The 25,416-nt window shown below is 64.4% G+C and overlaps 7 protein-coding genes across 7 annotated transcripts in view; 2 read left to right on the top strand and 5 right to left on the bottom strand.

Annotated features, from left to right (window-relative positions):
- The window catches only part of EMIHUDRAFT_196012 (hypothetical protein), a gene marked incomplete at both ends in the record, with an annotated part of 1,391 nt that extends 1,104 nt beyond the window's left edge, over positions 1-287 (bottom strand). The window contains one exon of the mRNA XM_005770370.1: positions 252-287. Within this exon, the coding sequence (XP_005770427.1) occupies positions 252-287 (36 nt within the window). The remainder of the gene's footprint in view (positions 1-251) is intronic.
- A 1,693-nt stretch (positions 288-1,980) lies between these two features.
- EMIHUDRAFT_461288 (hypothetical protein) lies at positions 1,981-3,228 on the bottom strand (the record flags this gene model as incomplete). Its single annotated transcript, XM_005770369.1, has 5 exons — positions 1,981-2,032; positions 2,230-2,249; positions 2,314-2,360; positions 2,427-2,480; positions 2,563-3,228. Coding segments are annotated over 5 exons (837 nt in total), but the record flags the coding sequence as incomplete, so codon positions are not given.
- A 2,925-nt stretch (positions 3,229-6,153) lies between these two features.
- EMIHUDRAFT_196010 (hypothetical protein) lies at positions 6,154-7,371 on the top strand (the record flags this gene model as incomplete). Its single annotated transcript, XM_005770368.1, has 1 exon — positions 6,154-7,371. One exon carries the CDS (start codon positions 6,154-6,156, stop codon positions 7,369-7,371), a length of 1,218 nt encoding a protein of 405 aa, XP_005770425.1.
- A 3,195-nt stretch (positions 7,372-10,566) lies between these two features.
- EMIHUDRAFT_196007 (hypothetical protein) lies at positions 10,567-11,496 on the bottom strand (the record flags this gene model as incomplete). Its single annotated transcript, XM_005770367.1, has 1 exon — positions 10,567-11,496. One exon carries the CDS (start codon positions 11,494-11,496, stop codon positions 10,567-10,569), a length of 930 nt encoding a protein of 309 aa, XP_005770424.1.
- Positions 11,497-12,764: 1,268 nt separating this feature from the next.
- EMIHUDRAFT_95826 (hypothetical protein) lies at positions 12,765-16,293 on the top strand (the record flags this gene model as incomplete). The annotated part of the gene is made up of 9 exons (XM_005770366.1): positions 12,765-12,908; positions 12,974-13,381; positions 13,828-13,873; positions 14,040-14,113; positions 14,614-14,692; positions 15,131-15,231; positions 15,559-15,712; positions 16,011-16,099; positions 16,198-16,293. 9 exons carry the CDS (start codon positions 12,765-12,767, stop codon positions 16,291-16,293), a joined length of 1,191 nt encoding a protein of 396 aa, XP_005770423.1.
- A 401-nt stretch (positions 16,294-16,694) lies between these two features.
- On the bottom strand, positions 16,695-17,562 carry EMIHUDRAFT_196004 (hypothetical protein; the record flags this gene model as incomplete). Its single annotated transcript, XM_005770365.1, has 4 exons — positions 16,695-16,908; positions 17,205-17,248; positions 17,328-17,477; positions 17,542-17,562. 4 exons carry the CDS (start codon positions 17,560-17,562, stop codon positions 16,695-16,697), a joined length of 429 nt encoding a protein of 142 aa, XP_005770422.1.
- A 2,298-nt stretch (positions 17,563-19,860) lies between these two features.
- Positions 19,861-22,392, bottom strand: EMIHUDRAFT_349791 (hypothetical protein; the record flags this gene model as incomplete). The annotated part of the gene is made up of 2 exons (XM_005770364.1): positions 22,355-22,392; positions 19,861-20,381 (listed from the first exon to the last, which is right to left on the bottom strand). A coding segment is annotated over exon 2 (499 nt), but the record flags the coding sequence as incomplete, so codon positions are not given.
- Positions 22,393-25,416: the final 3,024 nt, after the last annotated feature.

Here is a 25,416-nt window from a genome sequence, read left to right as displayed (position 1 = left end):
CAAGGGTACAAACAAGGGCCCAGCGAACACCGGAAACAGGAAGTAACATGCGAGGCTAGAGCAGGCTTGCTCCCCCTCTAAGCAATCTCTCCGACAGGCGAGGCACGGTCGAGATCATGTTTGGGGTATTTTTAGGTGGGGGGGGGGGGGGGCAGCCGTGGCGCGTCGGTCGCATCTCCACACCCGGTCACAGGCGGGAGCCGGCACGGCGCGCATTCAGTTCACCGGTGCGTGCGTGGGTGAGCGGACACCTGCCCCCTCGTCTCCTCGCCCAGCGAGTCGCCCATGCGGGACGGGGGGCGGAGCCTGCAAGGAACATGCGCCGCACCTCGGGGCGGGGGCGCGCGGAGCCTGCCGTGCTGAAGACGCAAACATCGGGGCGGGAGGACGGTGTTGTGCAGTGTCCTCTCGAGTCCTCAGAGCACAGTATGAGCACGGCACAGCCGAACACGTGTCCTCCTCTCGAGCGCCGGTTGGAGTACAAGGAACACGGCTTCCGCTTCTAGGAGGCGGAGCTGGCCAGCCAGCAGCTTGAAGCCGCAGGCTGGGGTGAGGCAAGCGCCGAAGTAGCGGCGCGCGTAGCTTGGCACGTCGGCGAGCGCCGCCGCGCGGCTCGGGACCTAGGGCCCACACACCCCCAGGCACTCCCCCTCCCCCCTCCCCGATGGGTCCACACCCCTCGCCTCCCGCTCAGCAGCCTGGCGTCGGGTGTACATGGGTGGGGGAAGGGCGGCGACCCTAGATCTTGGCACCACTACTCTACACACACTACTACCTACGACGACGACGACGACTACTACTGCTACTGCTACTACTGCTACTACTACTGCTACTACTACTACTACTGCTACTACTACTACTGCTACTACTACTACTGGCGGGGCCCGCAGGTGTGTGCGCAGCTCGAGCGCTGTCGTCGAGTTGGACCACATCTCCCACCTGTTCACAGCTAGAGGTGTGGAGAGGGCGCCTCGTCCACCCCTTCAGCTGCGCGACCTCACACGGCTCTCTCTCCTCCCCACCGGCAAGTGACGAGCGGGTGAAAGCTGAGGAGGTGTGAACAGCGTCTCTTCACACCTCTAGCTGTGAACACCGGCAAGTGACGAGCGGGTGACGGTTGAGGAGGTGGGCCAGAGTCGTCGAGGCCGAGCGTGCGCGCGTCAGGAGGACGAAGCGGACGGCGCCGACCCGCCACGCCTCCCGCCACGCCGCAGACTACTTATCATCAGCCGCTAGTTGTTCAGATTGATCACACCATCCACGCCTCCTCCTCCTCCTCCTCCTCCTCGGCCTTGTGTGTAGAAGCCCCGGCTCCCCCGCCCGCTTCTTGTCCCGCCTCGAGCACCGCCGGCCCACGCGTCGCGCTTCTCCGGCGGGCGCCGCCCCCCGAGGCAGCCGGGCGAGCGAGGCCGAGCAGCTCGAGGGGCGAACGGGAGTGGCACGAGGACTGTGTCGATGAATAGCTCACGAGTGAACAGGCGGTTAGCTAGTAGCAGGCCAGCGCGACAGCGTGGCACGGCGCCTACCCATTAACGACTCGTGATGACAGGCGGTTAGTGAATCGCAGGAGCGCGAGTGTGCAGGTGACGCCTCGTCGAGCAGAGGGAGGGCGGTGCACCAGCCGCTGGCCGAGAGGCCGCCGCCGCCGCGCGGGAAGGAGAAGGGCACGGGGGCGGGGGAGCGGAGCTGGGCGCGGAGGCAGCTCCGCGCCGCGCTCTCCGCCTCGAAGGCGTCGCAGGCGGCGAGCGAGAGAGACGTGCCGCACAGGGCCTCGGGCGCCTAGCAGAAGCAGCGAGGCAGCCTTGCTTGCTTCCAAGCCGCTGGAGAGACGTGTGCCGCAGAGGCCTCGGGCGCCTTGGCCCAGTGCGTGGTGGTAGCCGCATCCTCGCCGCGCGCCTGAGTTAAGTAATGACTTCATTACCTCCTCCACTCATCAACCAATTAGTGGCGGTCGCCGCGTCCTCGGCCGCGCGCGCCTCCAGCGCCGCCTGCCGCTCCAGCTCGCGGGCAGGGCCCGGCTCGGAGGCGACGCCTACGCGAAAGGCTGCTGGAAGGCTCCGAGACAGTTCCGAGAAGCTTCCTTGCGGCGGGGAGGCGCGACGCCTACGCGAACGGCTGCTGGAAGGCTCCGTGAAGGCTCCTAGCAGGTCGCCGCGGTCTGTGCCTCGGTGTGCGCGGTGTCGCCGAGGTAGGTCAGCACGGACCTAACTCGTTAGCCAATTACTTATCCGAGGTAGGTCAACACGGACCTAACTCGTCAGCCAATTACTTCATCAACAAGTGATTAGGTAGTGGTCAGGTAGGTGAGCACACCGGAGCGCGAGGAGCCGCTGCCGCTGCAGGTCCTCGTAGAGCAGCACCTAATTCGTTAATTAATTGCTTCGAATTCCTTAGTTAGTGCCGCGGCGGGTCCTCGAGAGCAGTACCATCCCGCTCGGCCTCCCGCCCGCGCCGAGCGACGCCCACGGGCCGTGAAGCACCTGCGACGCTTAACATGCATCATTGTCAGTCTCAGATCAACAGGAACCGCCGAGGGACGCCCCGGGGGCCGTGAGCACACACCGTCTGCCGCGAGAGCGCCTCGGCGGCCTTGGCGAGCAAAGCAGCAGGTGCCACAGTTCCGTTGAGGAGCGAGGAGGAGTCTAGCGAGGAGGAGGCGGCCGGCGAGTCGAGGGGCGGGCCGGACGCGGTGGCGGCGCGCAGCCGCCGCTTGGCGAGGCGGCGGAGGTCGCTCATCGCCATCTTGATCAGGTTTGTGCGGCAGAGCCAAACCGTGCGCAGCGGAGGGCCGCCGATCGTCGCGCCTCTCGCGATGGCGTCCCAGTCTGCGCCCGGCGCGTAGGCTGGGTTGAGCACGATGCCCGCGACGAGTGGCCGCTCGCGGCCTCGCCACGGCGGCAGCAGACTCGCGTTGCAGTGTCGCCGCCAGTAGCAGCTCCGCTCACGGTCCCTCGCCGCGACGCAGCGGAGCCGCCGGTGAGTGGCCATCGTCAGCGCCGCAGTGAAGAACGCAGGCGGACAGTGCTGCGCCGGCCGGCCGTCGGTGAACGGCTCGAACTCGAGCTGGACGCCGGGCACGGACTGGAGCTCCTTGCGAAGCCAGGTGGACCCGGTCCTCGCCCGTTTGAAGACGACGAGTCGCACTGAGCCGTCGCGCCGGCCGCTGTCGAGGCAGCCGGGCGGCGTGATGTAGGCGTCGAGCGACACGAGGAAGCGAGGGCTTGCCATCTTCCCTCGTCCGTCTCAACGACGACGACGAGCAGCAGTCGGCGTGACAGCGTCTGACATCATCGCGAAAAAGAATTCAACTCCCGGGGAACCACGGGAGCCGCCTAAGCACTCCTGCGAGGCGAGAAAAGAAATCAACCAGCCATAGCGCACGTCGTCGTGCGCCTTCCGGGCCGGCCTCTCGTCTCCCCCTCGCGACGCTGGGCAGCAGGAGACGCAGCAGAGCAGGGCCTGGAGGGCGTCGGCGAGCTGCTGCATGGCGCCGGGTGTCCACGACTGGAGGTGAAAAGGACAAGGTAGAAAGCGCGTGCAGGAGCTAACCACGACGAGCACAGGGAGCCTTTTCCGAGCGCCGTTCACACAGAGGTTACATATAACCTCAGATCCACAAGTTGCTGCTTCCCGCAACTGGTGTACATGCCCCACTACTGTCTCGATAAAGGAAGTTCTCTTGATTTCATTGGAGTATCCGGCACACACGCGCTCCGTAATTGGAGACACACGCCTGCAACGCCCCCGCGCCGGTCCTGTCGCTACGGTTCATGCCATTATGTGGCAAGACCTGAGTGCTTGCGTGCTTGTGGAGCGGCCGGGCGCCCAGGCGTAGTTAAGACGCCGCCCCTGCATGCAGAGGTCCTCAGCGAGAGGTCCTCACACAGCCGGCCGAGGTCCGTCACGGAGAGGTCCTCACCAGACCTGTCGCCGCAACAGACAACAGAAGCCTGCCCGTGGGAGCGCTTGTGCGTGTGGCCAGCTGTCGTTGTGCTAGACAGTACACGATCCTGGTGAATTGCAAAGTTTTTTGTTTAGGCTGATCTCCAGCACAAATGGAAGTTCCTCTTGATTTCATGGGTATCTAGATAGCACCACGCGCTTCGTCTCCTTGCTTGGAGACACACGCCTGCAACGCCCCCACGCCGGTCCTGTCGCTACGATTCACGCCATTATGTGGCAAGACCTGAGTGCTTGCGTGCTTGTGGAGCGGCCGGGCGCCAGGCGTAGTTAAGACGCCGCCCCTGCATGCAGAGCAGGTCCTCACAGCGAGAGGTCCTCGCTGCCGGAGGTCCTCACGGAAAGGTCCTCACCAGACCTCGCATAGCCACAAGCAAAAGTGAGAGCCCTGTCGTCTGCCCGGGAGCGCTTGTGCGTGTGGCCAGCTGTCACTGTGCTAGACCTCCAGGATGCGATGACGGCCTCTAGCTAGTGAGCTCACAGAGAAGAAACATTTTTGGCGGTAGTTGAGCGCTGTGAGCTGTGAAGGTTGGTCCGCACCAACTCCCACAGACAAGGACTAAAGGATGAAGAAGAAGGAGAAACGTAACAAGCTGGAGCTCAAGCCCGCACTACACTCTCGATACTGGAAGATCATGCACTACTCTCTCGATAATGCTGGAGCTCGATATCTAGATAGCACACGCGCTCCGTCCTTGGAGACACAACGCTTGCAACGCCCCCGCGCCGGTCCTGTCGCTAGGATTCACGCCATTATGTGGCAAGACCTCAGTGCTTGCGTATGAGCGGCCGGGCGCCAGGCGTAGTTAAGACGCCCTTCAGAGGTCCTCACAGCGAGAGGTCCTCACTGCCGGAGGTCCTCACGGAGAGGTCCTCACCAGACGCCACCTCTCATAGCCACAAGCAACAGTGAGAGCACCGTCGCCTGCCCGTATGAGTGCTTTTGCGTGTGGCCAGCCGTCGTTGCTAGACAGTACACGATCCCGGTGCGTCCGCTAGCGATCAAGATTCGCGAACGTACCGCTTGTGCGTTGACTCGTGAACTTACCTGGTTCAATTGAATAGATAAATTTTAGATTGGGGTGTGTGCTAGGGGAAGGCATTGTGCAGTGGAGAAACCAATCAAAGGCCGAGCGTGGGGGAGGCTCAGCAGCCCACCACAGGGAGGTTTCGTCAGTCTCGGCGTCGCATCTGCCGCGCCGAGATTTTCGACGGACCGAAGGGGTAGAGGCTAGCGCTCTCGGTCGAGAGACGCGCAATACTCAAGACAATAATTACTACCACCTTCGTACAACTCAACGTGCATTCATGCAACGCGTGCAACGCTGCACAGTGCTCAGGGTTCGAGCAGGTGCAGGTGAGTGGAGGGGCCCCTGGCAGAGGAGGCGTGAATCCGTTAGGATTCTCGCCCGCTCTGCTGAGGGGAGGGGACGGTCGACTGGCCGGTCGCTCGACCCGATTCTACTCTACTATCAGTCTTACCATTCATGGACAATAGTGTCTGTGACGGCGGTGACATTCACAGCGAGGTCAGTTCACAGCCGAGCAGCCGATCCTGACACGCTCCACTTTCAGGGCCCCGCCGCGGCTCGAGCAAGGTCTCTATGGCGATCGACATCTTGCCAGCTGTGGCTTGCCTGTCTACCGCTACCGCGCCTACCAGATACAGTCGCCCCTCCCGCCCACGCCGGCGACTGTCTTAGGTGCAGATGACATCTGGATGACTGCGCATAATGGGGTTGACCCGCCGCGCAGCAACCCGATGTTCACGACTTAGGAAGCCCGCCTCGTGGCATGTGTTGTCTAGGGTGTCACGGGTGTCCCTGTGGTGTTCTCGTGTGTGGGGGAGGCTCAGCAGCCCACCACCAGGGAGTGTCAGTCTCGGCGTCGCATCTGCCGCGCCGAGATTTTCGACGGACCGAAGGGGTAGAGGCTAGCGCTCTCGGTCGAGAGACGCGCAATACTCAAGACAATAATTACTACCACCTTCGTACAACTCAACGTGCATTCATGCAACGCGTGCAACGCTGCACAGTGCTCAGGGTTCGAGCAGGTGCAGGCGAGTGGAGGGGCCCCTGGCAGAGGCCAGGGAGCGGTTGTAAATTCTGATCTCGTCGGCGGCTCGGTCGGTCGGCGGCTCGGTCCTCTCTCTCTCTCGCGCGCGCGCGCGCGACGTCGCTGGTTGGTGCGCACATGTCGGCCCTCTACACGCTCCTGCTCTCCGCCTCGATTGTCGAGGACACCGATGTCGCGTGCATACCGGCACACAAGGCCGACTGCGTCGGTCGCTGTCTCACCGGCGGCAAGCAGCGAGGGTGCATGGACCCTCCGCCAGTACCTGGCCAGTGCTCATTTCCGAGAAAGCAGGCAGTGGACTTGTGTGCCCGGTGGCCACGCTGCAGCGCAGTCAATTGCGCAGCCTCTCGGCTCGACTGCCAAGCGCGCGGCTACGGCCACTCAACACTGCTCTCGTTTGGCGACGCTGACCTCTTCATGCCACGCCGTGCAGCCTCAGCCCTGGCAGCTCAAAACCTCTCGAGTGTCGTGTGCACGGCTCGGCTGCTGCGTGAGCCAAAGGCGAGCGTGTACGCGGGCGGCGTGCAGGCTTTGAGCTGCTCCTCCCTGGAGTGCACACTCGCACCCGCGCCGCAGCGCCGCCTGCAGCAAGCCGAGCAGCGGCTGCGCCGGCTGAGCCTGCGAAAAGTGCTTGTCGAGGCGGACCCAGACGCGCCGCTGCTGCTGTACGCGCCCGTCGCGGCCGCGAGCGCGAGCGTCGTGGTCGCGCCCGATGTGTCCGCGCCCGCGCACGAGCGCACTGTGTACGAGTCCGACTTTGCCAAGCACTACTTTCTCGCAGACGCGCACCACATTTACCGCACGTACTTTGCCCAGAAGCGCGACGGATTTTTCATCGAGGTCGGCGGGCTCAACGGCGCCGCGGACGGCTCGAACTCGCTCTTCTTTGAGCGTCACCTCGGGTGGCGCGGGCTGATGGTCGAGGCGTCGCCTCTCAACTTTGCGGGCCTCTTCACGCGCCGCCCGCTCGCATGGCGTCTCGAGGCGGCGCTTGGCGCGAGCACACAGACGCTCAGCTTCTCGGGGCACGGATGCTGCGGCAAGGTAATCGGCGGCGCGGGCGGCGACAGCTATCGCGTGCGCGCGGTGCCGATTGGGCGCGTGCTCAAGGCGATGGGCGTGGCGCGCGTTGACTTCTGGTCGCTCGACGTCGAGGGCGCCGAGCTCTCGGTGCTCGAGGGCATGGATTGGGCCATCCACGTGTCCGTCTTCCTCATCGAGTCCGTCAACGAGCAAATACGCAGCCTGCTGCGCGCACAGGGCTTTGATCACGCCGCGTACTCTGGCCCGTCGCGTCTCAACGAGATCTGGGTCAATCGCAACGGCGTCCCGTGAGCAGCTCGGTGCACGCACTGGCCACGTACACTTCGAGTACACTGACGTGATGGACAAAGCTCAAAGGTCCTCCTTTGCGCTCTCTCTTGAGTACGGCTTTACGATACAATTGTAGGGATGGTTAGAAAGCTAGCGCGTCACGCCTGAGGGTCCCGGGATCCCGGGTGCGGGGTCTTCTGCCTTGCCTTGCCTTGCCTTGCCTTGCGTTGCCTTGCCTTCGGCCGGCGTTGCGAAAAGGGCAGCTAACGTACACGCTACGGGCGGGCCTCTCTCCCGCGCAAAACAACCCGCGAAGGTCGGTGGAGGTCTCCGGGGCCGCGCCGGACCGCTCACCTACTAACGGGGGTTGTTTCAAGCCGCGCAAGGCATAGAGCAGCGGGGTCAAGCGAAGCGATCTTGAGCGATTTTGAGCTCAGGTCACCGATTTCGCCCAGCACCACCCGGCACCACCCGGCACCACCCGGCACCACCCGGCACCACCCGGCACCACCCGGCACCACCCGGCACCACCCGGCACCACCCGGCGAACACGGCGAACACGGCGAACACGGCGAACACGGCGAACACGGCACGACACAAATGAAACGCATGCACACACGAGATTCGCCACGAGATCCTGCACAAGGCCCGAGAAATCGACGCTCACGGTGCATTGCGGAATTTCCTCGCCTCCTCGCCGTCGCCGCCTTCGCCATGCCACCCGACGCACCGCGCATTGCTCTCCCGCCGCTCGCGCGCCTCCACGCACGCCTCGCACCGCCTCTCCACGCCAAATGTTACGATCCGGTTCGCCCCGATCGCAATATTTGCTTGCCGCCGTCGGGTTGCTCGGTCACCGGTGGAGGCGGCTGCTCGCCTTGCACGGCCTGATGCAGCGCGCGGATTGGGGCGTTTTGGCGCGCTGATTCGCGGTTCGCATCGCATTTGGCGCCAATCGTAGGTATGTATATGACGGGCAAGGGACGGAGCCCAGCGCAGCTTGCTGCCGCTGCTGCCGCTGCTGCCGCTGCCAAGAGGTCCAAGGAGAATGCGGCTGCTCGACGCGCCGCCGCCGAGGGCGCTCTCGCCCGCCGTGGAAGAGGACGTACCGATGATCGATGGTTCCGGCGCGTCCGCGCGCCGCGCTCCCGCTCCGCACGACGCACCGCTCGCACCCTCGCTCACGCCATGTTGGTGCCGCCGAGCCAAGCTTTGCCATGAATGAAGCATGATTTGACGCGCTTCCGATGGGCCTTGCGGGTTCCCATCCGCCGCTGCTTGCAGTACAGTGCACTGCTCGCAGCGGCGCTATTCGCGTCAGTATTCGCGTACACGGTAGCTTTTTTGCCGCGCGCAGCGCGAGCAACACCTTACCCATAGCCCCCCTCGGGGCACCCGCCGGCTTCACGTATAGGCAGGGTCGATCGAGGGGGGCGCCCCCCGGCCCCAGCGGCTTGAGCGTCAAACGCCTCGAGAGTAGGCTCACCAAGACCCGGAACATTATGGGTTACGTGGCGTTCTTGCCCGGAATCATGGGTGCTGAGGAAATCCTTCTTGTAACTGAACGTGCTTTTGAATTTTCTCTGACAGGCGCGCCAGAAAGAAGACCGAAGCTTCAGTGATGTGTTCTTGCGTGAGGCTGGGCATGCGGGCGCGCGGCAGCCTCACCACACACCCGCAACTCATCATTTGACTTGCTTGGTATTGCGAAAAATCTAACACAAGCAGGGAGCGGTGCATACACTCCGAACGAACCCCATGCGAGCTCCGGGCACCTGTGTGTATATGGAATATGCGGCTGGCCTCCTGCCTGCGGCTGCCAGCAGCGCTCAGCAGCGGCCCGTCCGGCGCCTACCTAGAAGGCTCGTCCCGCAACCAGTGCGGCTGCAAACTCGCGCTCGCTCATGACCTGGCCGTAATTAGAGGCCTCGAGAGAGACAAACTCGTCAATGAAGTTGGCGGTAAGGCCACTCTCAAGGAACTGGGGAGCGCTGACAACACGAAAGAGCCTCGCTCCGGGGTAGCGTAGCGCACCTTCCACCCAAGCTGCCCCACTCGTTGGCCACGGCAGCGTGCTGTCGAGATCAAGGACGTGGTGCTGACCTCGTGCATCTGTCAGCAAACCGAAGACGTGAAACTTCCACTCACGAAAGCTGCCACCCCTCACGCCCCACAGGTATGGGTTGCCTCCTCCAGGCGCCGCCGACATGACGACTGCATGCAGCTTGGCATCCTCCGAGCAGGTTTGCACCAGGGAGGTGAGCAGCCGGTGTGTGTTGAGCTGGCAAAGATTTGCCCGATAGACATACTGCTTCTGTGTCATGACCGCAGCCTCACAGCCGCCGGCGTCGCTACGCCGAGGTGCGGCCACGGCACAAGCTCCGGCGGCCACGGCACAAGCTCCGGCGGCCACGGCACAAGCTCTGCGCGACACGGTGATCGTCGCCGCCGCCGTGGTGATGAACGACTGAGCCAAGATGACGGCCATGGCGAACGCGGGCGGGCCGAATGTATTCATTTGGGTATCAATCTTGTGGATGCCCCGACGAGACACGTGTTAAATTAAAAGAAGAAAATTCCGCAAAGTGTTTGCGCTTCTTAGCTCCCCGGTCCTGGGCGTGCGATTGATGACTGCACTCCAAGTGCTCCAAGTGCTCCCGGGCTTTCACGTCCCGTTGCGCGTGTAAGGCGCGAGCAATGGCCAATCAATGGAGACGTGATGCCTGCATGCGCCCGTCGAGTCGAAATCGATATGCAAGTCGATCTTTCTTTGGCTCGCCGCGACCACGACGGCCTACTTACTCAGTTATTGCAATACTCTGAGAGAGAGTTGTTTTGTTTGTACTCTGATGCTCTGGGCCACCCGTCCCAGCTACCCGACGGTGGCACTCTTCCACGTCTCGCTCACGCTGAGAGAAACGTGTGGAACGGCGTGCAGCAGAGTCCCCACGAGTCGGTCCGCGTGCCTCCCTCGCGGGGTCCCGTACGTATACCGTTCTCACACATCCATAAACTCACTTTGGCGCAATTTGGCCTCACTGAAGCGCGATGCCTCAATCCTCAATCCTCAGATTTAGATTAGGACGCTGTCTAACCTCTAGGTGCGGGGGCGGGCGGCTCCTTTAGACCTTTACTCCTTACTTTTGCTGCGATTCTTATTTCCGCATCGCGCCAGTCTTAGTCCGCACCCCTGCCAAACTTCCGCGGGTTGCACGGTCACACCGCGAGCGACTGGAGCTTGGCGACGATGCGCGGCACGCTGGAGCACACCAGGTTGCTCCAGCCCACCCCGCCGGGCGAGCACCACGACGTCGAGCCCGCGGGCGTGACCGATGCAAGGCGGCCGTCGTTGCCCTGCCAGAAGCACTCATACCCCGCCGCGTGGAGCGCGTCCAGAGACCTCTTGAGGGTGCGCTTCTCTTCGAAGCGCGGGCGCCAGTAGCCGACGCGATCGTGGTACTCAAACTCGACGACGTCGATTTTTCGAGATGCCAGCATGGCCTGCGCTCCCTCGAGAACCAGCGCGTCGAAGCCCTCTGTGTCCACGGCCAGCCAGTGCACCTTGTCCAGCCCGTGCTTGGCGCAGAAGTCGTCCACCGAGGTGGCCGGTTGCGGGTTGTTCCACCGGCCAGGCGCATTGCGCATCAGCGCCGAGGCGCCCTCGTCGCCGCCTCCGCAGCGCGGCGGTCCGTAGACGAGACCGCTGCGATTCGTGACGGCGACGTGGTGCGCGATCCCTGGGACAGACAATCTCTCAAAGAGGTTCTTCAGCAGCCAGTGGTTGCACGCAGTGAGCTCGAAGGCGTGCACCCGCACTGAGGGCGCATGCAGGCGGACGGCTGGGGCTGGCGACTGGCACGTCATGCACACGCCACACGACGTGAGGACCCCGTGCGGCCGGAACGCCTTGATCGCTGCCAGCCAATCCGCGTTGGTGCGCCAGCCGGCGGAAGCAGCAGCTGCTGAGTGGAAGCGCTGCAGAAACTCTGCGACCTGATAGCCCTTGTTGGCGCCAGCGTTGATGAATGTCATCTGTGGCTCGAGTAGCAGCGGCGCAACAGCGTCGATCCACGCATGCGCCGGGCACGAGCTATTCCGTGCCACCGCAAGACCGCGCCGGCAGCGCGACAAGCTTTGCGAGGCCATAGGTGTGGAGGGGGCACGAGCCTTGAACGCCATAGATTGCCACAGCGCGGGAGAAAGCACGGTGAAGGACAGGATGGAGCTGAAGTAAATAAAAGAATTCTAGAATTCACCCTCTCACTGCTTATGGGCCGTCGAAGAGGCCGTCATACTCCTCCGGCCTCGCCCCCCCTTCCCAACCCTCCCCTGGCTCAGCTCCTCATCCTCGCGGCGCGCAGTGCGCACCCCGCCCCGCGAAGACGAACCCTTCCGCCGGCGTGCCTCTCTCTCGCGCCCCGTCCCTGGATGTGAGGCTGCCAACTGCACTCCAAGTGCTCCAAGTCTCACAGCCGACAGGCTCGACACAGGTGCGAACTGGCGCGTGCTAGTACTATCACAGCTGAAGAAGAAGGCTGATCTGTTCGAGACGTGGTCAGTACTGTTATGTATACGTACCGGCCCTATATGCACCCGTGTGTCCTGCCTATGCATTGGCAGGGTCAGACGTCGCGCGAATGCATAGTCCATAGCGTGTCTTATGCAATACGTACGATGTTTTCGCCTTTATGTCTCAGCAAACAGTGCAGCGCTGCCGATGTCGCATTGGCGCTATGAGCTATGCATTACGTATCCGTATTATGCATCACTCAGCGGCGCCTGCACGTGGGAGGGCTATGGACTACGCATTACGTATCCGTATTATGTATCACTCAGCGGCGCCTGCATGTGGGAGGGCTATGGACTACGCATTACGTATCCGTATTATGTATCACTCAGCGGCGCCTGCACGTGGGAGGGCTATGGACTACGCATTACGTATCCGTATTATGTATCAAGCGCCGAAAGCCCGCCGGAGAGGGCTATGTACTACGCATTACGTATCCGTATTATGTATCAAGCACCGAAAGCCCGCCGGAGAGGGCTATGTACTACGCATTACGTATCCGTATTATGTATCAAGCGCCGAAAGCCTCCGAGGGTTGGCCCCGCGTACCAGGTTTCCCCTTAACTGCAAGGACGCCCCCTCTACTCGGAGCTAGTGCCTGTGTCGAGCCTGTGTGCTAAAGAAAGAAAGAAAGAAAACAGACACGCCAAACGAGGGATGGGACGAGGACAGGGTCCCCACCTGCACGAGCTGGATTTTGGAAGAACGATCAGGGGGACAGGTGGGGCTCTCCTGCTCCTGACAAGGGACACGACAGGCTCGCAGCGCGGTGCGCGGTGGACTCCGAGCCTGTGTGCTGAGAAGAAATTGTGCTGTGAGAAAGTGGTGTTTACTTTTTGTGGTAGAGATGCGGGCCTCGTTCCCGCCATTGAGCCGCGGCGCCCGCACGCTCGCCTCCGAGGCCGGCAGACGCAGCTACGACGCTGTGGTCTGCGGCGCCGGCATCGCTGGTGTCTCGTGCGCGCACTACCTCGCGCGCAGCGGCGCCTCGGTGCGGCGCCACACCGAGCACTGACGGTCCGGTCCCACCCAAGAGCCTTGCCGCTCCGCCGCTAGGTGCTGCTCGTCGACAGCCGGCCGCCGCTCTCCCACACCTCCTCGCTCTCGACCGAGTGCTACCGCAACTTCTTCCCCGGATCGGTCCCGCTGACGGCCTTCATGCAGCGCTCGGTCGACCTGCTCGAGGAGCGGGCCGCCGAGTGCGACAACGCGTTCGGGCTCAACCGGCGAGGGTACTGGTTCCTCTCGGCGAGCGAGGAGGGCGCAGCGCAGCACGCCCTCGCCCTCTCCGACCCGGGCCTCGCCAGCTGCGGCGGAGTGAGCCACTTTAGCGACGCCTCGCACGGACTGCGGTACCGGCATGATGCGCCGACCGGAGCAGCAGCAGCAGCAGCAGCAGCAGGAGGAGGAGGAGGAGGAGGGGGCGATGGGCCGGCTGCGATGCTCTTCTCCGGTCGCGAGGCGGTGCAGGCGTACGTGGGCAGCCTCCCTCCCTTCCTGGCGGCAGACGCGAGCTCGCTGCTGGTCGCATCTCGCGCGGGGCGAGAGACAGCCGAGAGACAGCCGAGAGACAGCCGAGAGACAGCCGAGAGACAGCCGAGAGACAGCCGAGAGACAGCCGAGAGACAGCCGAGAGACAGCCGAGAGACAGCCGAGAGACAGCCGAGAGACAGCCGAGATGTAGCCGAGATTGTAGCAAGACGGGGATGACGACACACAGACCAGACAAGGCAAGGCACTCAATGACTCACAGACAGGTGGGTGTCGGCCCAGATCTCGCCAGATCTCGCCAGATCTCGCCAGATCTCGCCAGATCTCGCCAGATCTCGCCAGATCTCGCCAGATCTCGCCACATCTCCCCGAACAGGTGGATGTCGGCCCAGCAGATGGGCATGGAGCTCCTCTCCAAGGCGCGCGACGCGGGCGCCGCCACGCTGATCCCCTCCTCGCTGCAAGGTGCTCGAGATCTGGGGCGATGCGGGGAGATGTGGGGAGATATGGGGAGATATGGGGAGATATGGGGAGATATGGGGAGATATGGGGAGATATGGGGAGATCCCCTCCTTGCTGCAAGGCGTTTGAGATATGGGGAGATTAGGGCTGCTCCCCTCCTCGCTGCAAGGCGTTCGCACCGCGTCCGACGGCCAGGTCGAGGGGGCGCTGCTGTCGGTGCCCGGCGAGTCGGAGCCGCTGGAGGTGCGGACTGGGGCGGTGATCAATGCTGCAGGCCCGTCCCAGAGAGCGCATCGAATAGAGCGTCACCACAACCCCCTTCACACACACACACACACACACACACACACACACGCACACACGCACACACACACACACACACACACACACACACACACAGACACGAGACACACGGGACCGGCACTGTCAAGGTCACCGCAGACGTTGGGGCATGACGCGAGGAGAAGTGCCCAACACTGCAGGCCCGTACGAGACAGACACAGAATAGACAACGGGGCACGATGCGATGTGTGAGAGAAGGTGTATCGACGCTGCAGGTCCGTATGCCGGCGTGGTTGACGCGCTGCTGCGCGGCGGCGGCGGCGAGGGCGGCGGCGGGCGGGAGCTGCCGCTACAGAACGAAGTGCACGCCAAGGACGCCGCGGCGTGACGAGGAGACTTGCGCATGCCGCGCCCCCCCTCTGTCGACGCGCGTGTGGGGGGCGCCCCCTCTTTTGCTGCAGGCGGTGCTGCGGGACGACCTCTCCGCGGTGCCTGGCGACGCGCCGATGGTTGTGTGGACTGACCCGGCCACGCTCTGCCGTGAAGATGGGGGAGACTACACTGTTTGTACCCTTTGTATGATTGGATGAGTATGTTCTTATTGCAGGTTACGCTGCCGTGGAGCGAGGAGGAGGCGGAGGCGCTGCTCGAGATTGGAGGGTTCGAGGCGAGCTACAGCCGAGATCCAGCCGAGATACAGCCGAGATCTAGCCGAGCTACAGCCGAGACGCAGCCGAGCTACAGCCGAGATACAGCCGGGAGATAGCCGAGATACAGCCGAGATACAGCCGAGATACAGCCGAGGTATAGCCGAGGTGCGCCCCTCGCCGGCTCGCCGGTGTGTGTGAACGGCGTCTCTTCACGCCTCGAGCTGTGAACAGGCGAGCCTCGCCGGCTCGCTGCCCGGAGGCTTTCCTGCGCCCCTCCCCGGCCCGCTCGGCTGAACAGCGCCTCTCCACACCCCCGAGCTGCGACCAGGCTTCCACCTGCGCCCCTACCCGGGGAAGCCGCACTCGCTGCTCATGCTCTGGGAGGCGATCCACGCGGATGTGGCGGTGCCGCGGGAGCCGCCCGAGGAGGTTGGGCTGAGAAGAGAGAGGACGAGACAGAGAGCGAGAGGGGAAGAGAACGGCGGTGCCGCGGGAGCCGAGGAGGCGCACGGCACGGCACGGCACGGATTCTCCCACACTCACTAGTGCATACGTGTACTGTTCACACCGCTGGCGCACTGCATTGCATAGCACAGCACCACATTGCACTGGGGCTGCGGCGGTCGCTCTCCGCCGCGCTGGCGCAGGGAGCGTGGGGGAGGGTGTCGTGGCGGTGGTCGACTAGGCGCTCTCTGCCACACAGCCCACGGGACCTGAACCCTCACTGGATTCGGCACTCTGGAGGTATGGGACTAGGCGGAGCTGCGCGGTTCGCTGTTCGCCGAGCTCACCTTGCGGGCGCTGTCGCGTGCAGTGCCGGCGCTCGGGGGCTACTTGGGCGAGGACGGCTCGATGACGGCAAACGTGTCGGTGGGGGGCGGCGGCGGCGGCCCAGAGGGCGCGGGGGGAGGTGCAGTTCTTCACAGCAGGCGGGTGTGAACAGGTCGACGGCGGCTACTACTCGAAGGCGCCCGACAATTTGCCGCTCATCGGCCCTGCGGCGGGCGAGATCTAGTCGAGATCGAGATCGAGCCGAGCTCGAGCCGAGATCTAGATCGAGCCGAGGTCGAGCTGAGATCTGGCCGAGATCTAGTCGAGAGTGCGCCTGCTGTCCAGCCGCCGCGAGGCCCACGCGCCGGACCGTTCCCGGACATGCCCATGCCGTGTCGAGGTCCCCCCCCTCCACCCCCCCCCCCCTCCTCCCCCAGGAGGGCCGCGAGGAGCGTACATGTGCGCGGGGCTGTCTGGGTATGGCATCATGGCCGCCAACGCCGCGGGCGAGCTGCTGGCCAAGCACGTGACTGGCGCGCCGCTACCCGAGGCGTACGCGGCCTACCGCACCACCCACGGACCTGAACTCACACTGGGTTCGGTACTCTGGAGGTATGGTACTAGGCGTACGCGGCGGGCTTCCTGCCCGAGCGGTGGGAGAGCGAAGAGTACCGGCGCGGCGTGGAGAGCGGCGCCGTCGGCAAGGGCTTCCAGATCTGAGGCGGAGGGCGACCGCCGCGCCCTTTTCTTTCTACTGACTTGACTACCGATTTGCGGGGGGAAGGGGGGGGCGCTGGCGCCTCTCAGCTGACCGACCGCGGTCTGATGTGCAGGTCTGATGCCCGCCCCCTCAAGGCGGTGCGTGCGTATCGTGTATGGTGAGAGGATGTGCGGTGCTCTAAGAAAAACGAAAACAAAAAAGCTGACAGAGAGAAAATCGTCCAGACTCCACGAGTCGCATGCAGTGCTGACTCCTGAGGTCCTGTCTCGGGTGTCTGCTCGCGTGGTCGCTGGTCGTGCGCTCGGTCTCCACGACTCCACACCTCCACGGCACCCCACTCACGAGACATGAACACCCAAGCTTGGCGAGGGGAGGCAAACCCGTCGCACACGCACAGACGCTACCTGTAAGCGCTCACGCACGCCATCTGAGAGGATCCGAAGCGGTGGTCGATCCATTGGGCGAGCGACTCTGCCCATATACGTAACACGACCAGGCGTGACTCCCTCAAGCGCTGCGGATCGTACGCGGGTGCGCCGAGAGAAGACGAGACGGCGCAGGAGGGGGCGGCGGCGGCACTGCCGGGGGTAGCCGCGGCCGCTTGCTCCCTCCGCCTGCTAGGGGGTGCGCATTGCTGCGGCAGAGGCGCAGGGAGATGTGAGCGCGATGCCGCGGTGGCGCAGGGAGGAAGGGCGAGGGACAAGCGGCAGGCGCGCACCTCGCGATCGTGGCATGCCGCCGCCACCGCTTCTGCTGCTGCTGCTGCTGCGATGTGATTTCAGAGGACGCCCTCGGGCTGCGCTGCTGCACGGACGACAAGAGACGGTGAGAGGCGTGAGCATGAGCGGTGCAAAGAGGGGTGGTCTGGCACGCCTGAAGGAGTCGGTCACGGAGGCTGCAGAGGCAGCACCTGGTCGCATCGAGCGCCTCTATTTGCCTTCGATTCGCCTCGACCTGTGCAGCGGGCAGAGCTCCTTTTCACAAAGTGCGATGCAGGGCACGCAATAGGTGCGGGCGCTTCGTGGGGTGAGACCTGCTCGAGCATTGCCGAAAGCGTGACGCGCTCGCCGTCGCGCTGCGCCCTATCGGCCGGGGTGCTTGCGGTCGGTGGCCCTGGCTCGGCGGCTCGCGCTGCACGCTGTGGATCGAGCATGAGCTGGCACAGCTTATACACCGCGGTGGCCTGGCCGTGGGGAACCTGCACGCAATCAAAACGTTTCGTGTCGCGTTATTGCACGCCCGCCGACCGAAGACCGGGGTCGGCGCATATTCCCGGGGGGGGGGGGGGGGGGAACTAATCTGCGTACTTTCTTCGAAATACCCCTTCCATCGACGGTGCCGACGGGATGCGGCTCAGAGAGGGTGGCTCCTGTGCAAGCACGGTAGCATTCGTGGGGGGACCTCGCTCGCTCGTCTTCGTTCGAAAAGTCTCGTATGGCTCGTAATAACTACGTCAACGAGCAAATTTCTGTTTCGCTGACATGCGCACACCGCCGACCGAGCCTGCGGCGGGCGCGCTGCGGCCGCACGCCGACGTTATAGTGCCTAGCTAGATTCAGCACACGCACCTCAACTCGCAGCGCAACCGCCGACCTGTGGCTACCGAACTCATCGGCGCGGGCTCTCTCGGCTACGGGACCGGCCCCAGCTTGCTTCCTCTGGGGGGGCGCGGGGGCCCTAGAGGGTACCCATGCGGGGGGGGATGGGGTCCCACGGGCCGCCGCAGGCGCCGATTTTTCCGGGGTTTTTTCGCGCGATTTTTTACTTGTTTCACGGGAATTCGGCGGCCATGCTATCACGCCTTGCGACAGCCTGTCGGCGCTACTGACCGTGCCCTGCTGCACAATTGATCACCTGCATAGCTCGCGGCCTTAGTATCAAGCATTCAGTGACGACCTGATCGTACGGTCAGTAGGAAGGTGTCCTTCCAACGTGTGCACGCTTCTGGCGCAATGCGCGTCGCCTCGGATTGGCTGCTGGCACTCTCGAGGCTATGCCTACGCAGCCTCGCGCGCATGGGCAGTCAAGAGGGACCACGCACCTTCTCAGGACAGCGCCGGTACCTCTCTCTTGGACCGGCAAACTTGGTGGTCTCGTGTCACCAATGTGGGACCAGTGCGGCATCGCGCCATCGACAGCTCTGAACTGCGCCTCACCACTGACCGGGAAGGCCGCCAAGTGGGCCAGCACAGGTCGCACATTGTGGCAGCAGTCAGCAGTGCATGTCTGATAGCTAGAGCAGCAGCGTCAGGGGGTCGCAGGGTCGGATCGTGTCAAGCCTCTCGCCCGGCCGGCCGCGTGCAGACGTCGGCCTGTCTGCTGTCTGGAGTGATCTGTCGGCGGTCAGTACGACCAATCAGGTTGGAGTTTTCTGATGGTTGGAGGGTCTATCTGTATGTACTCCTCGAGATCTCTCCAAATCTGCCCTCTACTCAACCGTACTCATTCGGGAAGTTGGTACCTGTCGATCCCGGAAAGTGGAGGCCTCGAGTTTGGTCGACAAACTCCAGAGCACCCGAAGAGTAGCTAGCGGGATACGTCACCATTACACTCGAGAAGAGAGAAACTCGTGGATCGGTAGTCTGTGCACGCAGCGGCCCACCGCGCATGTTTCCAGGCAGCCAACTCGGCATCTCGGTTCGTGTGCCGAGCGTAGGGCAGGCGCAAGAGAGAGAGACATGGGAGTTTGAATCTTTGTAAATTGACCTGTGAGCACGCATGGGAGGCAGATGGGAGGCCCCGGGCCCACACCGCCCTACGCCTAGCGGCTAGCGCCCTCGATCAACGTATCGGCGCTAGGATCTCTCGCGCGCCATGTGCTGGGCCCGCGCGCATTCTGGCAAGGATCTTTGTGGTCAGTCAACGTTTTGTACCTTGCCTCCGAATAACGGCGTGTTCTCGCACAGTGTGCGCAAGCCCAAGTTTCGCCCGTCCCCCCCGCCGCCGCCGCAGTCCATCTTTTTTCCAATCCCCTCACGCGTATGGTCATTCCTCGAGCGCCCCGATCGCCTCCGTCACCGCCGCCACGAGCCGCGACGCCTCCCCCTCGCTGCGCGGCCCGTCCCTCCTCCACCTCGCCGCGTCGTGGTGCCTCGCCGCGTTCGCCCATATGCGCAGCGAGTGCAGCTGGCTCCGCAGCTCGGTCGGCAGGCCGCACTCGCGGTGCCAAAAGTTGATGCGCTCCTCGAAGCCGTCGGGCGCCGCCGCCGAGCGCGAGGCGTAGACGGCGTCGAGGCGCGGCATCAGCGTCTTGAAGGCGAGCAGCATGTTGTCCTGGATGCGCGCCTGCGCGTCGCCGCCCGTGCGCATGCCGCGCACCTGCACCGAGAGCGGCGAAGGCTCGTAGCCGGTGGTGCGAGCGGCTGCCGCAGCGGCCTCGTCTCCAGGTGCCGGCGCAGCCTCCTCCACCCCCGCCCCGCCCTGCGCGCCAGACAGCAGCGCCCGGAGAGCTAGCAGCGCCTCGGGCAGCGTGGGCCGCTTGCGCAGGCTGTCGTGGCAGAGGCTCTTATGCCCGTCTCCCGCCTTCGCGAGATCCTTGACAGCGCGTGCCGTGTCGGCTGGCCAGCCCGCAGCCACGTCTGCGAGCTTCGCCGCGTCGATGTCGGTCCAGTCCTCCTCGAACTCGTCCTCGCACCGGTCGATGAGCTGCACCTCGGACCGGTTGGTGAGGCAGACGAGGAGGGTGATGCCGATGGCGTAGCCGTCCGTCTTGCTCGAATACTCGCCCCCCTTGGAGATGGAGGGGCAGAGGTAGCCCGTGGACATGTAGAGGGCGGTCGAGCGGCAGCGGACAGACGCGTCGGGACGCTGGTCCTTGGCGAAGCCCGTGTCGGCGAGGACGGCGGCCAGCTTCTCGTCGAGCAGGATGTTGTCCGGCTTGACGTCGCGGTGCACGATGCCCTTCGAGTGGAGGTAGACGAGCGCCTCGGTCGCCTCGCAAGCAATGCGAACGCGCTGCCGCCACGTCAGCGGCCTCGGCGGCTCCGCCATGCCCAGCCGCCGGAGCTGCGCAGCGCGGTCGGGATCCGAGATACGCAGCCGCGCCTCGAGCGAGCCGCCGCGCATCAGCGGCGAGAGGAGGCAGACGCCGTCGGGCGAGAGGCAGTAGCCGAGCAGCGGCAGCAAGTGCGGGTGGCTCACCGCCTTGAGAAGCTTGACCTCGAGCTCTGCCCGCGACAAGCCGCCCGACTGGCCCGACTTTGCCCGCTTGACGACGAGCGGCAAGTGGCGCAGCTGCGGAGGCGCGGCGAGGGAGAGGTGGAGGTCGGCCGAAGCCTCGTAGACGTGGCTGAAGCCGCCGCTGCCAATCAGCTTCCCGTCGGCGAACCCGTCGGTAGCCGCGGCGAGGTCCGACAGGGCTATCTCGACGGGCCGGGCAACAGCCGCCTCTTCCGTCGCGGCGACAGACAGCTCTGCCAGCCGCGACTCCGCCGCGCTAACCTCCTCGTCTAGGGCAGGCAGCACGCCCACGAGCGGCTTGGCGGCGGCGATGCCCGCACGCAGCGCGGAGGGGCTGTCCGCTGTGTCGAGCGACTTGAGCGCGCCCATCGCCGCGCCATGCGCCTTGCGCAGCCGCTGGCTGTCCCTCTTCCGCGCCTCCTTGAGCTTGTCGCGCGCGCGCCTCGCCTCCGCCAGCACCGCCGGGCTCGCGAGGCTGCTGCACGCCTCCAGCGCACTGGCCACGCCCTCGTACGAGCCAGCGGCCACGGCCTTCTGCAGCGCCTCGTCCGCCGCGGCGATGGCGGCTGCGTCGGCGGGCGGAGGAGATGGGGCTGGCGGTGGGGTTGGCGGCGGCAGAGCGGCGGTGGCGCTGGGGCCAGGCGCCGCGTTGTCTGCCTCGCCGCCGCCGCTCTTCTTCTTCTTCTTCTTCTTGCCCTTCTTGCTCTTTGCGCGCTCCTCCTTCTCCGCCTCCTCCTCCGCCAGCAGCGCCTCGGCATGCCGCGCCGCCTCCGCCTCTGCCGCGGCTCTCTCCGCCTCCCTCGCCGCTGCCACCTCCGCCTGCGCCGTCGCCGCATGCTCCTCGAGGGCGCGCACGCACTCGGCGTTGCCCTTCGCCTTGGCCATCTGCGGCGCCGTCTTGCCGCTCGCACTGCGCGCCGTCGCGTCTGCGCCAGCCCGCAGCAAGCGCCGCACGACGGCGGGGCGGTTGAAGAAGGCGGCGATCATCAGCGCAGTGGAGCCGTCGCTGTTCTGCAGGTTGATCTCAGCGCCGTGCTGCAGCAGCAGCTCGACCACCCGCTCGTGGCCGTAGTGGGCGGCGAGCATCAGCGAGGTCCAGCCGTTGCTGCTCTGCAGATTGATCTCCGCGCCGTGCTGCAGCAGCAAGTCGACCACCCGCTCGTGGCCTTCGTCGGCGGCGAGCATCAGCGCGGTGAAGGCGAGGCTGTCCTGCAGGTTGACTTCAGCGCCGCGCCGAATCAGCAAGTCGACCACCCGCTCGTGGCCGTAGTTGGCGGCGTTCATCAGCGCGGTGATGCCGATGCTGTCCTGCTTGTTGATCTCCGCGCCGTGCTGCAGCAACATCTCGACCACCCGCTCCTGGCCGTGGTCGGCGGCGCCCATCAGCAGCGTGACGCCGCTCACGCCGCCTTGCTCGTACGTCGCGTCGGCCCGCCCGCCATCGAGCCACTCCAGCAGCGCCGCCTCGTTGCCTCGCGCAGCCGCCTGCACGACCTCTTTGGCAAGGTTGCCCAGTGAGCCGGAAGAAGCCGCGGCCCTCGCTCCCGCCGCCGCCTCGCCCGAGGAACAGCCGCCCATGCCGCCGCCCGCCGCCTCGCGCCGGCTCGCAGTCACCTCCGCGATGTGCTGCCGGAAGGCCCCGGCGCACGCGGCGTGGCCCTGCTCCTTGGCCATCTGCAGCGCGGACTTGCCGTCCTCAGAGCGCAGTGCCGTGTCCGCGCCCGCACGCAGCAGGCGGAGCACGATGGCGGGGTGGTTCCAGTAGGCGGCGTCCATCAGCGCGGTGCCGCCGTCGCTGTTCTGCTGGTTGATCTCAGCCCCGTGCCGCAGCAGCAACTCGACCACCCGCTCGTGGCCGTAGTTGGCGGCGCCCATCAGCAGCGTGAGGCCGCTCACGCCGCCTCTCTCGTACGTCGCGTTGACCCGCCCGCCGCTGTCGATCCACGCCAGCAGCGCCGTCTCGTCGCCTTTCGCAGCCGCCATCGCCGCCTCCTTGGAAAGGCTGCCCAGGGACGAGGCCGCCTCGCCCGAGGACGCGCAGATCGCCACCGCCTGCACCATCTTGGCATCGTGTTTTCTTTTTTGCATAATTAGGCGCGGAAAACGATACCGCGTTGGTGTCCCAGTCGTTGGTCGGACTGTGTTTCGCCTTCCCATCAATCAATCAATCAAAACGAGTCTAATCTCCCTATCCTCGCTCCCCATCGAGCTCTTCTTGCCGGACCACCGCTTTTCCTGTTGTAGCGGGGCTCGCGCTCGGCTCTGACCTCTGTGTCAAGCTCGGAGGGGAACACGTAAAATCGTTCGACCGTTACACTCCAGATGTTCTGGGGGCGTACGAACCGCGAGCGGCTCGCACACGAGCACTCGAGGTCTCGACTCTCGTCAGGTTCTGAACCGTGAATGAACGCTGAACCTTTTCAAAACAAAAGGAGCGACTCTAAAGAAAGAAAGAAAGAAAACAGACAACCCAAGGGAGGGATGGGAGGACGGAACGCCGCCACCACACAGGGATTTTAAGGAGAGGTGTGTGGTGCGCTAGCCGTCGCCCACCCTAGGGAGTCTGCCTCTTCCTATCTCTCTTCGCAGTCTCTCTCCAATTCTCGCTGCAACCTTCATGCCACCTCGCGGTCGTCCCACTCAGGAGCGACTCTGAGGAAGATATCCTGGGCTTGTAAAATCCTGTGTCGAACGTATGACAAACAAAAACGTATGTATGTCGAACCTGTGTGCTGTGCGAGAGAGTTCCGCTGATGAAATCTTTTTCTCGCGATGTCTGCCCCACAGCGCCGCCGCTCGCGCCGCCTCGCCCCCGCCGCCACCGCCGCGCCGTCGCCAGACGCGCCGCCGCCCACCCGCCTCCTCGACCTCCCCACGGACCTCCTCGTGCGCGTCATCTCTCGCTGCGACCCCGTCGATATCGCGCGTGTCGCGGCCGTCTCGCTGCTCTTCCACGCCTCTCTCGCGGCGGAGGGCATCCGTTTGTGGGCGCAAGAGCGCGGCTTCGAGCTGCCGGCGCAGCCAGACGGCGAAAGCTGCGCCGTGCGGTGGCTGTGCTGTTCGGCGCTGCTGCGCGAGTCCAACCCGCCGGCGAGGGCTGCGGCAGGCCATCAGCACAGCCTCTTCATCGACGACGAGGGGCGGCTCTCGTCGTGCGGCTCGGCGCCGCCCTACGATCCATGGCTCCTCGGCCACGACGAAGGCGTGACGTGGCTGATCACGCCGACCCGTCTCCCTTCCACGCTGGGCGAGGAGCGCGCTGTGAGCGTGTCGGCTGGAGCATTCCACAGCCTCGCCCTCACCGCCGGCGGCGGTGTCTGGAGCTGGGGCTTTGGAGGCGGGGGCCGGTTGGGCCACGGCGACCAGCAGAGCCAGTGGCAGCCGAAGACGGTCGAGGCCTTTGCTGGGCGGCGCGTCGTCGCCGTGTCGGCTGGGTGGGCGCACAGCCTCGCCATCACCGCTGACGGCGCTGTCTGGAGCTGGGGCTATGGAGCCTATGGCAAGCTGGGCCACGGCGACTACCAGCACCAGCTGCTGCCGAAAAAGGTTGAGGCCTTTGCTGGCCGGCGCGTCGTCGCTGTGTCGGCGGGAGGCGGGGACAGCCTCGCCCTCACCGCTGAAGGCGCCGTCTGGAGCTGGGGCTGGGGAAACTTTGGCAGGCTGGGCCACGGCGACCAGCAGGACCAGCTGCTGCCGAAGAAGGTCGAGGCGTTGGCGGGCCAGCGCGTCGTCACCGTCTCGGCTGGACGCCAGCACAGCATCGCCGTCACCGCCGACGGCGCGGTCTGGAGCTGGGGCTTTGGAGGCGAAGGCCGGCTCGGCCACAGCGACGAGGAGCACCAGCTGCTGCCGAAGAAGATTGAGGCCTTTGCTGACCAGCGCGTCGTCGCTGTGTCGGCGGGAGGCTTCCACAGCATCGCCATCACCGCCGACGGTGCCGTCTGGAGCTGGGGCAATGGAACCTTTGGCAAGCTGGGCCACGGCGACGAGCAGCAGCAGCTGCTGCCGAAGAAGGTCGAGGCCTTTGCTGGCCGGCGCGTCGTCGCCGTGTCGGCTGGAGGCCACCACAACCTCGCCCGCACCGACGACGGCGCTGTCTTTGGCTGGGGCGAGGGCCGCCACGGCTGCCTAGGCCACGGCGGGGACTTGTTCAACCAGCCGCTGCCCACGAAGATCGAGGCCACGCCTACTTCCTCTGACGGAGAGGACAGCGGCGGCGGAGAGGACAGCGATTCGGACGAGTAGGAGGGCGACTCCACACCCGGACACGGGCAGGAGCACCACCTATCTCTCTTCGCAGTTTCTCGCAATTCTCGCAGCGACCTTCATTCCTTCATATGCCGCCTCGCGGTCTTCTCACTCTCGTCGTTCTCTCTCCACTGCTGTTTCCTCCTGTCCGCCGCCGTCGTCGATGCCGTCTGTCTTTCATTTTGACGGGCCCGCGGGTGCATGTTTGTTTTATGACAACGAAGAACGCTTGTTCTTATTGCCCTTAATCCGTGTGCGACCTTTCTTTGTGGACAAATTATTCTTTACGTTCGTCTCAGCTCCCTCTTCACCACAAATGCTCGGGGAGTCACTTGGTAGCGGTAGGCTAGTTCCATTTCACTGTGGCACAGCTCGCGTTACAAAACCTTGATTTTGACCATTGCGCGAAAAAGGTACATCTCGGTGCCTTCCAGAGGCAGCTGCGACGACCGTTAAGAATAATTTGTCCACAAAGAAAGGTCGCACACGGATTAAGGGCAATAAGAACAAGCGTTCTTCGTTGTCATAAAACAAACATGCACCCGCGGGCCCGTCAAAATGAAAGACAGACGGCATCGACGACGGCGGCGGACAGGAGGAAACAGCAGTGGAGAGAGAACGACGAGAGTGAGAAGACCGCGAGGCGGCATATGAAGGAATGAAGGTCGCTGCGAGAATTGCGAGAAACTGCGAAG

Source organism: Emiliania huxleyi (genome assembly GCF_000372725.1).
Source record: "Emiliania huxleyi CCMP1516 unplaced genomic scaffold EMIHUscaffold_4, whole genome shotgun sequence".
In the NCBI taxonomy this organism is placed as follows: domain Eukaryota; phylum Haptophyta; order Isochrysidales; family Noelaerhabdaceae; genus Emiliania; species Emiliania huxleyi.
This window is presented reverse-complemented; position numbering and strand designations above follow the sequence as displayed.